Source organism: Oreochromis niloticus, linkage group LG3 (assembly GCF_001858045.2).
Source record: "Oreochromis niloticus isolate F11D_XX linkage group LG3, O_niloticus_UMD_NMBU, whole genome shotgun sequence".
Classification (NCBI taxonomy): Eukaryota; Metazoa; Chordata; class Actinopteri; order Cichliformes; family Cichlidae; genus Oreochromis; species Oreochromis niloticus.
Window position 1 is genome coordinate 55,852,098 of NC_031967.2, and position 13,351 is coordinate 55,865,448.

The following is a 13,351-nucleotide window of genomic DNA, read 5'->3' on the forward strand; positions in this document are numbered from 1 at the left end:
AACAAAATAAAGTGAAAGATTTACACTGCAAACAGTGAATGTAAACAACCCAGTTTAGTTTGTTAGTAACACAAAGAAACATGTTCAAAATCCATACTGCCCATAAGGAGTAAACTCTGATATATAACTGGCTAGCTTCAGGCGGGGTGGAGGTCAGTGCATTGAATGAAAACAAAGACACACGGGGTGGCCATCCTGCTGTCAGCAGACTGGTTTAGATGATGGAGTAATTCAATTTGTACATTTTACACAACGTTCTACAGCAGATAGACAACAGCTTTTCTGTAACAATTTCTAAGATTCATTTTACGCATTGGATTAGTGTTTTTCAACACCTTGTTGAATATGCTATGAAGGATTAAGGCAATTCTGAAGGCAACAGGTGGTTAAATCCAGTATTGCCAAGGTGTACCTAATAAAGTGGCCAATGAGTGGAGGCACTGTGTATAAAGGTACCAGTCACAGAATAATAAAGGCCAGTAGGTGGCAGCAGAAGAGCTTCATTTCACCTAACATACGAGGACTAATCTGACCTTTAATGTCACAAGAGGGGGAAAAACCCTGTTATTTTGAAGTTAGAACTCAAATATCACTGACATCTCATTCTGACTCCTCTCTTCTCACGTGTCTTTCGCGTCTCACTGCATTCATCTCTGGTGGGAGGAAGCAGGAAGCCATGACGATAAATGTTTATTCCTATTCATAGATATAGCATTGATATTATGTTTGTTTCATTTTAGAAAGTACAACAGTCCTCAAATCACCACAGTGCAGCCATTTTGTATTATTGTAGGGCCTTTACCTTACAAAAAAAAGTGCTCCGAGGCAACTGTTGTTGTGATTTGACACTATATTAATACAGTGGAACTGAATTGGCTGCAGAGACAGACTTGTGACACACCTTTCCATGTGAGAGAACTTCATAGATTTAGGTACATTGGTTATTGTCAGATATTTTCTGTTTGTGGTTTAAGACAGAGAAGGATGTGAAGGGGGATGACGTAATTTAAGCATGCGCACCTTAAGCTTAACTGTTGCCTCAGTGTAAAGCATTCATGTTTTGGTAATTATTAGTAATTATTCATATTTAAAAATACAAAATGACACTACAGACACATCAGGACCCCTTTTGACACTTGGATTAATATTGTGTAGCCCAAAAGTCATGAGGTAAAATGAGTTAAAGGAAGTGGATCAATTGTCAAAACACTGGAGTATGGCTGAGTGAAGGTAGCCAGCCTCACTTAATCCGAGTTAATTCCACAAGTTAAATCCAAATTTGGGTCATACCTCAGCCAAATATTCATTACCATTTGGAAAACAAAAATATTTGAAATCTGCTTCATCACATTCTAACTGATCTGTGGTTTGACTTCACACATCGTCATTGTTGGAATTGATATTTCTTATATTGTCATTTGTGCTAAAATATATAGACATATAATCATTGCCTTTATGTGTACCATTATGAAGAAAAAGCCAGACAGTCAGTGGATTTATTTTCAACCTTCTAACTGACAAACTGTGCTTTCTGTATTTAGAGTGCAGCTTAGTCCAGAGATGAGCTATGTTATATATTTGGAAAGCACCATGTTCTGTTTCTTTTAAAGTTCAAGACTTCACACCTTTAAATGTTCGTTTGAGACATGACCTATTACAAGTTCCTGTTTTTATAGTTTAGCAAGGTGCTTACTTCTGCTTTTCTGCATACAGTTTAAGTTAATTGAAAGGTTGTATGTCTATGTATAGTATGGCTGGAAAAACACACACACAGAATACAGACACTGATGTTGTTCAGATATGTCTGTTTAAGAATGTCACGTGTAATTGTAATTCCATATTCATGAATAATTGCTTGCTGACAATAAAAAGGGCTGTAGCGAAGGAATCAGTTGAAGTTGGCTAAGGACAGGTGAAGGCCTGGGCTGACTTCCCTCGCGAGCCACAAAGACAAAGAGCTCTGTCTTGTCTTATTTTGTCGTGCAGTTATTGAGTGTCTCGTGTTCCAGCGGGGTTTGTGCCTAGATAAACCCAACAGTCATCCTTCAGAGATAATACTTTTAGGCTGGGAAACAATAAAACAAAAAATTATAAATTTAACTGATATTTGACCCACAGGCTTGTGTTTTCAGACCCACAGTCATGAAGGTTTTGTTGACATTACATGATGTCTCTGCTTCAGACTTTAAGGATTGTTTTCACCCATTTCACTAACAGTATTTAATCATCAGCTTTAGTCTGATCATGTGGTGACTTTAAAGAGGAACTAGGTGCTTTCCGTTCTCGGCATTGAGCTCAGTTACAAGAAGAGAAATACTAAACTGACCAAATCCCCACAGCATTATCTGATCAAATTTTTAATAACATGTAATAAACATATAGCATACAGCCAGCATTTCACAGTAAAATGCTCTTTACATTCTTAAACATTTGAATTATGAGCATATGAGCGCAAGTAGAAAAAAAATCTCCAAAGAACTTTCTCACATAAGGAAAAGGCAATAAAATTCAGTTCTAAAAAATCAAACCAAAAATTAAAACGTGCATGTTATCTAAGTGAAGTGTTGTCCAACTTCAACCTGATGTTTCTGTTGAAACCGTTTTGTTCTCTGTAAAAACCACTTCCTCTGTCATTCTGAGAAACTGGGGGAAATACAGAGATGTGTTCTCACTTTAAAAAAACAACAACCGCCTTTCTGGTTTCTACTTGCAGTCAGAAACTCAATAGGGAGTGAAGTTCTGCATTAGGAGGTTTAAATATAAACTGCAATTCATCTGTTAAATACTGTAGTTAAAGAACTACATATACACATATAAGCCCTGCGACAGAGTGTACCCTACTTCTCGCCCTAAGACAGCTGGGATAGGCTCCAGTGCCCCCCGCAACCCTGAAAAGGGTAAGCGGAAGCAAATGGATCGATGGATGTTTTATTTTATTGTTCTTATTTACAGCACTTTGGTCCTTTACTTGCTATTCTGAAGTGCTTTATAAAAAGAAAAAGTTGGATTGGTTTGGATACATAATGTCACAGTTAATATAACAAAGCAGAATATTTAAATACTGTTAATCAGGTGTAAAATATTGTTAGCTCACAAAGCTAAATGTTCAGTCTGCTGCAGTAAATTAATCATGTGACCTGCTGCTGTTTCAATCTTTAAAAAAGTGGAGACAACTGTGTTGGAGAGATTCAGATTACACAATGATATGAGATTATCTTGGATGATGTCCATTTTCAATATCAACCAAAGTATAACACTGTATTGTTTGGACCAGTCTGTACTTAGACTGAAATCTGTGAAACTCTGAACTTGACATAAATGGCACAATTTACTTTCTAAATTAATTAATTAATTAATTAATCTAAATTCTACAAATCCAACATTCAATCTTTGGGATTCATTAGATTATAATTTACTAATCACATTCACAAACCAATGACTTCATTCTTCTTTCTTCTCTAAATGCAGTCCTACTATTTGCTAAGGGGGAGAATGATCAAGTGTTTGTTCCTCTGGAGGTAGAGTAGTCTGATTATTAATTGTAATGTCAAAGTTTTTCAAAATGTCCTTCCATGACGCTTCAGAGCAAATTAATGACTGCTACAACTAACAACAGTGATAACTTTGATCAGCAGCAGGAGACTCACAGATAAGCTGGAAAAAGCCCTGAGATACTTCACATAAGATACTGTTTAGCTAGATGCTGATATGAATATTGCTGATATATTTTCTGTATGATCACAAAATGACCGCAGCAACAAGAAGCACAGCAAACGGTGACAGACCATCTTTCAGTCCAACAGCTCCTCCTGTCTGACCTGCAGGTGAGAAACAGGTGTGAGGTGTCAGCTGTCAGGTAGGTGATGAGTGAAGAACAGAACAGAATCCATTTCCTCTTCAAACTGCTGTCAGACATTATCTACTGCACTCTGATCACATCACTCAGACCAGCTGCTTTCTACAAAGTCTCATCAACAACATCTTTAGAAACAAACATCAACAACCAGGAAGCAGCTTCACCTCTGATCACACACACACTCAGCTCTACTCACTCACCTGGAGGATCAACACTCAGGTCAACAAATTTAATGGGCTTTGTATCATAAACAGATCTCTTCTTGCGGTTTGTTCCACTTAGTAATACATGACACTCGTATTTTCCAGCATCAGCAGTCGTCACATTCTTCAGAATAAAAGACACGTCTCCATCCTTCATCTGTCTGTCTCGCAGAACCACCCGATTACTAAAAGATGGATGCTGTTTGGTCCGATCAAATTGCTCATCTCGGTACAAAAGGACATACTGTTTGTCCTTTAGGTCAGCTCTGCTCCACTCCACAACTTCAATGTTGTTGTTTTGAGCTCGACATGGCAGAGTGGCGTTCTGACCAGACTCAACTGTAATTTTTTCCGTGTCTGAAAAACAACACAGAGCAGAGAGGTTAAATGGGCTCATGTCAAACTGTTCAATTCTAAAGCCACCAGTCAGTGAGAATAACAGCAAAGGAGACATAGAACCTCTGTTTATTCCTTTTCTCATTGAGGAACATCAACACCAGCTTAATCATCGCTTAATGTCAACTTCACCCTACCCACAGTCCGTGTTTTAAGGATGAATTCTCCGCAAAATCGCGACATGTTCAGTGTGTATGTAGGTTACACAGCAAGTTCAAACCAGTGGTTTTTACTAGAGATGGCACGATACCACTTTTTAATGTCCCATACCGATTCCGATATCATAAATTTGGATATCTGCCGATACTGATATGAATCCGATATAGTGTATTTTTTAATCAATAAAACGGGTTTTTTTTCATAAATATCTTGCTGCATTTTGTATAAGTTCATACTCAAGTTTTAAAAAAACAAGAGACTGAAGCTATTCTGTTATACCTGTATGCAAAAATACACTCCACCCAAAACATTTTATAGTTCAGCAACACTGATCAATCTAATATATTTAAACCTGCTCCATCCTTCCTATTCTGGTATTTTAAAGAGTACTTAGTGGAAATATTAAGCAACCTAACTAATAGGGTTGCAAACTCCCAGCAAAAATATTAGGGAACCACCCCCCACCCTCGACCTCATGATGCTTAATCGATGTAATCAACTTTAATTTAATGCAAGTGTAAGACAAATGCACATAAATCAATTATTTTTCTACAATAAATAAATAGATTCAACATCTTTCTTCAACAGAATTGCAGACTGCACAGATGGTACCTTCCCAAAGGAAAAAGTACTATAGCTTACTGGGGTATATTAGACTTAACAGTTACTATATACAGTAATGGACTTCTATAAATTTAATCAGATGACCACTTTTGTTGTAAGATTCAGATAATTATTTATTCAAAGTTTTTAAATGACATAACAAAGAAAAGTATTTATTTTTGCCCCCCTTCCCCTGTTAATGCCCTACCTGGCCCCCTGGCAAAACTTTGCTAGACCCGCCCCTGCACAGTTACCAGCCGTCAGCTACATAGAAAAGGATCCTGGTGTTATTTGTCTCTTAGAAACAGTTCATAACTTCCCTTCAACTCATTCATGTCACCTAAAAGGTAAACCTGTTTCTCCATCACCTGTTCAGCTCTGATGATTCAGTAAGGACATCTCCTGGTTTCATCTGCATGTTTCCCTCTCACCACATATCCAAACCGATATCATGACCAGCAGCTTTTACAGCCGTGGCTCCAGCAAACCTCAGCTGATACTAGAAATTAATATTAAATACATTCTAACAACAGCTTATCACGCTTAAACGTGCTGCTGTTGTTTATCCACTGGTCTCCTCTTTCTGGTGCAAAGTGGGCGATAAACAAACAAGAAAGACAGGACTTGCGGCAGAAAAGCCGATCAGCTGATCATCGATCAGTTTCATGTTTGAAGTAATAACAGGAGAGGGAGGGGGAGAGAATGAGAGAGGTAGATGCAACTGCGCAGCAAAGACAGAATAACTTCAGCTTTGTGTCTATTTTTTAATTCTAACTGAAGTACGGGACAAATTGCTTCCTTTTCACCTCAATATGGAACTCCGATGGTCAGTCCATCTGTGGCTCCATATATCAGTTGTTAAGCTTAACGTGGAAATACTATGCAAACATTCAGGGATGAACTTACACACTTGCTTTACTTCTCTGGGATAGTTTTTCGCCGAGATGAAATGCTGCGGTTAGGAAGCATGTAGCGAGGCTTCAAATGATCCAACAGACCACCGACAGGTCTAGCAGACAATAGCCGCTCTATCATGTGACACATACTGCTCCGATGCGCCGCCAAGTAGCACGTTTTGTGAGTTGATTTTGTGATACTTCGGATCGATTACATTTTTTATTTCTCTCCGATATCCAGTCCAGTAATTTAGGTCAGTATTGGACCGATACCGATACGTAATATCGGATCGGTCCATCTCTAGTTTTTACGCAACACATTCAATGTGTAACGGTCCTAAAGATTTAACTCCATCTTACAGAACAGAAACTCTAAGTAGATCTACTAAGTTCACAAACTTACCCACAGAAGCAGAAAGCTGTGCACAGGTGACAAAATACATCCAAACCAGCGGGTGAAACATTCTAGCAAACATTTCTGTTTCTTTGAGTTCACCTTATCCAAATAGTTGTACAACTGGAGCGAACGAAAACACTGAAGTTGAACCTGAGGGAAGTGAGAACGAATATGGCGGAAAGCATGCCCGCCCTGCTATCTTAAAGGACTAGACAGTTATGAGCGATAGAATACATAATCACACTGTCCTCTGGGCTGCTGGTGTGACTTTCATACCTGTATCATCGATTTTAGGGTTAATGGAGATGGGAGAATGAGAAATGAATAACTGCAGGTCTGTTTAAAGGTGAAAACAAACAACCAGGGTAGAGATATTTTTGTACTTTATTGATAATTCATATAATGCATAAATATAATTAACTTAGGGGTGCTTAATAATAAAAAGCTTTCAGATGTTTGCATCGTTCAAAAGATTACTCAAAAAACATGCATTTCTTTCCTTCCATAATATTATATTGTTATGTTGTTTAATTTATCTTTTAAACAGACCTACCGATAACTGAAATTGTGCACTTTATTATCGATAGTGGATGTAAATCTATTCTCCCAGACTGTCTTATTTGCTCCCATACCCGCGTTTAACGGCTAGTTTAAAAGTTTTGCAAATTACACAATGCTGAACGTATTATGCTGTTCGTAGAAAAAGCTGGGAATGTGACCCGGAGTTTCAAAATGAAAGAAAAGAACATATTAGCCCAAATTCGGGCCGGTGTTCCAGATTAACTGGCGTCGCAGATTAACTGGCGTTGGTCGAACAGATGTGTGGCAGACTTGCGTTTCAGGAGCTGCTACCGAAAAACCAGCAAAAAAACAAAGCCAAATGTGTCATCTGTGAGACTTGTGAGGTTCCCTCAAACACACTCCGTCAGTCTTGATGCTGTTGAACAACAAAATGTTTAAAAATGTCGCGAGTTTACCTGGTGATATTCTCATGCGCGACGCGATGGCGAAAACAGCAAACAATTAATACCACGCCGAAGCTATTCACAGGACAGGAAGAGAGAGTAAACGATCGGGAGACTCTTGTCGTCGTTATCGTTCCCCTCGCACGTTTTATTTCTCCGGTTTCAGCGTTTTTGCTTCACAACTAAAGCGTGCAGTTTACTTTGTGTGCACTAACATGGACTCGAGTCAACCAGCGCCACCTCTGGCCAAGTGCCACAGCCTACAGCCAGATCAACTTGTGACACACATCTGCACCACGTTTGAATTCGTTTCATGCACAATACATTTGTACCTTTCAATTGTGTCTGTTTGTGCGTCATGCAAATAAACATCTGGACTAAATGAAATGGTATTATGTATTTATTATTGGCCTACATTAGTAAAAATGCCAATTATATACACAACGTCATAGGAATCACCACTACTGTTGTCCATCATGATTTTAATATTTTTGCCTATAAGAAAAACGTCTTGAACAAATATATGACACACTAATATTTCACTAGTGTCGTAACATCACATGTCATTAGCATAGTCTGCCTGTGTCTTTTCTCTGCAAATGAACATTTTCAGCCAATATAGGTAAGTCACCAACATGGCTGGAGAGAGTTGGTTGTTATATACAATCTGTATAAGTGTGGTTAATCTAATAAGCATTTGTAAAGAGATGGCAGTTACTGTGAATTTACAGCATATGATGTTCAATTTGGAGCCCATCTATTGACTATCACATAGCAGCTAGAGCAGTCTTTAATGGAATGGAATGAAAGATGCAATGCCAGCAATGTGGATTGTCAATACTAAAAACAATCATTAAGCAAAGACAACAGGGATCAATTTTTTCATGTTTATTTGGGATGCACAACATTTGTAGTCGCCTCTTTACAGGGGAAGTCCACGAACACTGTATGGTACCAATTTGCACAGAAGGTACATTCAATCTGCAGGAAAAATTAGATTGTCAGAGTCATTTATCTGACGTCAGGCTGTTGAGTGAAGCAATTAAACATGTTCAAATGTGCAGGTACTGCAGATTTCTGTGCAAAAGCCTTATCTGTGAATCAGTCTATGTTTTCATGTGTCCTTTAGGTGCTCCAGTCTCTTTAAAGTGCAAAGGCATGCAGGTTACCTGAACTATACGTTTTCTGTTGGTGCATCAAAGTGACATTTCACCCAGTGATGTTTAAGTAACCCATTCAAGGTGTTTCGTCTCAGGTATCGATTTGGTTATTTTACACACTGATCAGTTTCTGCACCTGAGCTTCTCTCACCACTGGCACGACATACCTGGGAAAGGTCATTGAAAATATATTCCACAATAGGGATAGACACGCTGACTGTGCTGACAGAATGTGTTGTGAGAACAGTAGTCAAACATTAATATGTAATATATTTGTTGAATACATATGTCTTTGCTGTGAAATAATATAAACAAAAGGAGTGCTGATTTCGGAATCTTCAAGTGTATGATAAGCTCAAAATAAGCAAAACTGCATATCATGTAGTTGAACAGTTTTTGGAAAGAACGGAAAACAATGACAGTTACAAATGTATTGTGCATGAAACAAATTCAAACGTGGTGATAGAGCCAGCTGCAGATGTGTGTCACAAGTCAATCTGGCTGGATAATAAACAGAAAAGAATGATCCCTGTTGTCTTTGCTTAACGACTGGTTTTAGTGTTGACAATCCACATTGCTGGCATTGCGTCTTTCAACAGGTTTGTGGGTAGATTTGGATGCACCAGGTGTAAGTGCAGCCACTCAGCCTCTACTCAATGTGGTCATAGAAGTAGGTACAGATGTGTCACAAGTTAATCTAATAGTAGGCTATGGCACTTGGCCACAGGTGGCAGCAGTGGACTGACCTCATATGAGACTACTCCAGCTGCTATGTGATAGTGGATCTGCTACAAATTGAAGATCATATGCAAGTTTTGGAAATTAACCCTTGTATTATGTTGAAAAAAAAAATCACATTGATTATGCTGCGGGTCATTTTGACCCATACTGTGTAAATCCACTCAGAATTCTCAAAAAACGAAATAACTAGATAAACATTTAGAACACAGACATACAGCAGTTTGACTTCCCATAACTATTTTTAGGAACAATTTGGTAAAGGTTTTTCGTTCTTACAAACACATTTCATTTTGACCTATTTTCAGTGATTACTGGTATTGAGATGAGAGAAATCAAGGAAGACAGATATGTGCCTGAGCTCCATTCATTGAGAGAGAGCAGCACACAGTGCTGTAAACTCATTAAAATATCTCAAAATAAAACGGGAGGAGTTTTCAGCTCATATCTTGTGACAAGAACGTTGTTTGTGGCTGAAGTGACATGATATGATTAGTCAAAGGAGTTTGCAAAGAAAAGCGTCTGGACTTCTTTAAGTTGCTTGAAGACGTTTCACCTCTCATCCGAGAAGCTTCTTCAGTTCTAAGGTCAAATGGTGGAGAGTCCCAGATTTAAACCCAGTGGGAGTTTCCCCCCAAAGAGGGACAAAGGACCCCCTGATGATCCTCTAATCACATGAGCGGCTCATGTGATCATTATTAGGTCATCTACATTATTATGTAAATAAAATAACTTAAAGCAAAAATCTGGAAACATAAAGTCCGCAGTCTTTATATTAAGGGCAATCAGTCAAACAATATTGTTTGTTCTGGGTCTAAACAGAGCGAGTTGTGTGTGACATCTTATTTTGCGCATGCGGGCCGCTTTGAGCGTTCACACTGGAGAGCGTTTGATGTCGCATTTTATGTGTAGTGTGAACAAGCAGACAAAAAAAATCGGATTTGATCAAAAAATCGGAATTGAGCATTAAGACCTGCAGTGTGAACGTAGCCTTAGATGTGTCTTTGATCCAACACAGCTGATTTAAATGGCTAAATTAGCTCCTCAACATGTCTTGAAGTTCTCCAGAGGCCTGGTAATGACCTAATTATTTGATTCAGGTGTGGTGACCCAGGGTGAGATCTAAAACCTCAAGGACACTGGCTCTCGAGGACTAACGTTCCCTACCCCTGCTTTACACCAACCTGCAATATCAACACCATAGTTACATTTGTAGATTATATGACCAAGAGGAGGTACTGAGGCTCACAGTGCTGCACTGTATTTTTTATATGGTGTAAAAGTTAGTTTTAAAAATATTGTTTTACAAAAAGAAGAGAGGGCTTGGGGGTGGACCACCCACCCACACACACAGACAGAGGAAGAGGGCGGGCTTTCTTTCATGTCTCTAGGAAATGATGACAAAGTCACATCACTGAGTGATTGAGCACAATGAAGAAATCATCTCTGCAAATTTGGCACTGTAAGTACACCATTTCTCTTTAAATACTATATTTTTAGTATGTGTTGTCTTGATAACTGATGATGGCAAAGAAGACATGACATATTTTACTTTCTTAACCAGGAAACTTCAGTTCAATTGTGAAATTGTAAATACACACTTGCATACTCATTTAACACTAAAGTTATTGTGTTTGTATGTGTGTCTCTGGGTGTTGGGGGATCTGTGTAATGCGGAAGACTTTAGGACCTGGGGGATAGAAGGGAGGGGATGAAAGTGGTCTGATTGCCATTAAAGCATGATGGGAATCTATTTCCTTTCAGCAGACTTTCGAGTAACCATTAATAGGACACTAATCATGCTGAGTGACAAGTATATCAGTCGGTTTAAGGATGGTTTTTGTTTGTTTGTTTCATAGTGTGAAACATCCTGCAAAATAAGTTGAGGTGTAACCTAGCCCATTTATACCGTGTTATTGAAATGTTGCACGAAAATACCCTCCAATTTCATGCAGGATAAAAAGGTTAGTTTGCTTTACTGTGATGAATTCACAGTAAAGCACACTTCATGGTCTTCATGACATCAAGACTAGCAGAGATGAATATGAATTTTAGCTGATGCTTAGATTAATTCACTGAATTCAACCTTCACATCAAGTTGATACCGTCTACTACAAAGACAGTACAGTATACTGTGGTGAATAAGTCCTGAGGTCAAAATGGGACACTAGGGTGGTGGAGAATAACCGAGCCAAGATCCTGTTGGACTTTCAGATACAGATGGACAAAGTGGTGATGGCTAACCAACCAGATGGATTAATATATATATATATATATATATATATATATGAGAGAGAGAGAGATAGACAGATATATCCATCCATCCACCTGGAGCGTAGACTGACTCAAAATCCCTGAAATGTCTCTGTCAACACATTTTGGGTAGTTTGTCCATTCTGCGCTCTAGATGGGTTGAGCGTCTTAAAATCGTGTTAATACGGTGGCCCTGAGAGGCCAAACGGACTGCAACTTCAGAAAACACTTGCAAAAAGAAAAATGCTGCAAAAACAAAAACGCTGCAAAAACAAAAACGCTGCAAAAGCACACAAAGCACAACGGAAATAGGAAAAAAGACAACGGAAATGTTTCTGGGGAGACAATAACCGGACGGACCAGTTGCACGAACCAAAACATGCTAACAAGTGCACTGGGAGACACTTCAATGAAGTGGAGCGGCCAAAGAGTAAACTTTCAAAAGTAAGTTCTGAATATTATGTCACTTATTTATGTGCAAATGTTTAATAATGAGGAACATTAAAACATTACTGTTGGCCACATGCCGGCAAAGTTATGTGACATTAGCGATGTTTGTACTTTCAGCATTTACTTTGTTCTAAAGCCTTTACTTTATACGCCGTTAGATAGTCGACCTTAATCTTACAGAGAATCTGATGATTTTGTGGATAATTAAAGTCAGTCATATATCCACAAACACAACAAGCTGAAAGTCAGTGATGCTGCTCGGTTTGCAGTCCTGAATATCACGGCACAAGCAGGATTCACTGCACTGTTAATGTTAGCTATGTTATATTGCTGCCTCTGTTCGGTGGTGTCGAGCCAAACGGACTTTAACGTGTGTTTGAACGAGCTGACGGTTCACTCGTTAAGCTGAAAGAAAGATGCTTTAATCACAGGAGTCACACATGTGTCCACTGTACCATCTGGAACTCTTCTTGTTTAGCACTCGTAATAACACAAACACTAAATCCTCCTTCTCTTGTGCTGTTTTGTAGCAGTGTATACACCTGAGACTGTCACCTGTCTGTCTGTCCTGCACTCTCTCTCTGTTTCTTTCTCTCTGATTGTGGAATAAAAGTATGAACATGTATTTATAAGTTACACTTGTGTTTGAATCCTGCAGCTTATCACACATTTGATTTCCATGTGCGACGACTGCAAGTGTCCAGAGTGAGGACAGACTGAGGGACCCACTGCTGCACATCATCTGTGAGGCTTTGCACCCCTGATGATCCACCAGGACAAACTCAGCAGTGTGTGAGGAAGAGGAGGAGGAAGAGCCAGCAGCAGCTGACAGATGGAGAGAATAGACAGACTGTTCCCTGTTTGTGAAGGACTGCTAGGAAAGTTTAACATAACTAATTGTCTGTCCTGAATCAGTCTTATTAGGTAATGTTCAAATAATGTTATCATCCCAGTGTTTTCAGTGTGGGAGAAAGTACTCAGGGCCTTCAAGTTACACACTATGAAAGGCAGCAACAAGTTTAATATTCAGAAACCTAAAGTATGTATCAGCAGCAGAATGGAGCTAAAAATAAATGTTTGTTTCAGTTCTATGAAGCTTTGAGTATTTTGGATTAGTAGCACTGCTGTGTTTGTTGCATCATATTGCTGTAATTGTTTATATGCTTTATATATTCTGAGTTGATCTATAGTGTTACATCATATTCTATAAGGATGTTATGTGTTTGTATAGTTTCTGCCCAGTTTGACCCATTTAGCAGAAGTCAGCCTGTTTAA

The 13,351-nt window shown here is 38.7% G+C and overlaps 1 protein-coding gene across 2 annotated transcripts; it reads right to left on the minus strand.

Annotated features, from left to right (window-relative positions):
• Positions 1–2,341: 2,341 nt before the first annotated feature.
• Positions 2,342–7,612, minus strand: LOC102078877 (V-set domain containing T-cell activation inhibitor 1). 2 transcript variants are annotated; one of them, XM_013265717.3, is made up of 3 exons: positions 7,488–7,612; positions 4,057–4,416; positions 2,342–3,818 (listed from the first exon to the last, which is right to left on the minus strand). In XM_013265717.3, the coding sequence occupies exons 1-3, from the start codon at positions 7,501–7,503 to the stop codon at positions 3,739–3,741; spliced, it is 456 nt and encodes a 151-aa protein (XP_013121171.1). In that variant the 5' UTR covers positions 7,504–7,612; the 3' UTR covers positions 2,342–3,738. The 2 variants fall into 2 exon arrangements, with proteins under 2 accessions (XP_013121171.1, XP_005462658.2); XM_005462601.4 differs by lacking the exon at positions 7,488–7,612 and adding an exon at positions 6,517–6,878.
• Positions 7,613–13,351: the final 5,739 nt, after the last annotated feature.

What these genes read in the sequence shown, in the direction of transcription:
- LOC102078877 (XM_005462601.4), bottom strand. Translation starts at nt 6,589, where the DNA reads ATGTTTGCTAGAATGTTTCACCCGCTGGTTTGGATGTATTTTGTCACC. An exon ending in ACAGCTTTCTGCTTCTGTGG is followed by an intron (nt 4,417 to 6,516) that starts GTAAGTTTGTGA and finishes GTTGTTTTTCAG; the next exon opens with ACACGGAAAAAATTACAGTT. An exon ending in CCTGAGTGTTGATCCTCCAG is followed by an intron (nt 3,819 to 4,056) that starts GTGAGTGAGTAG and finishes TCTCACCTGCAG; the next exon opens with GTCAGACAGGAGGAGCTGTT.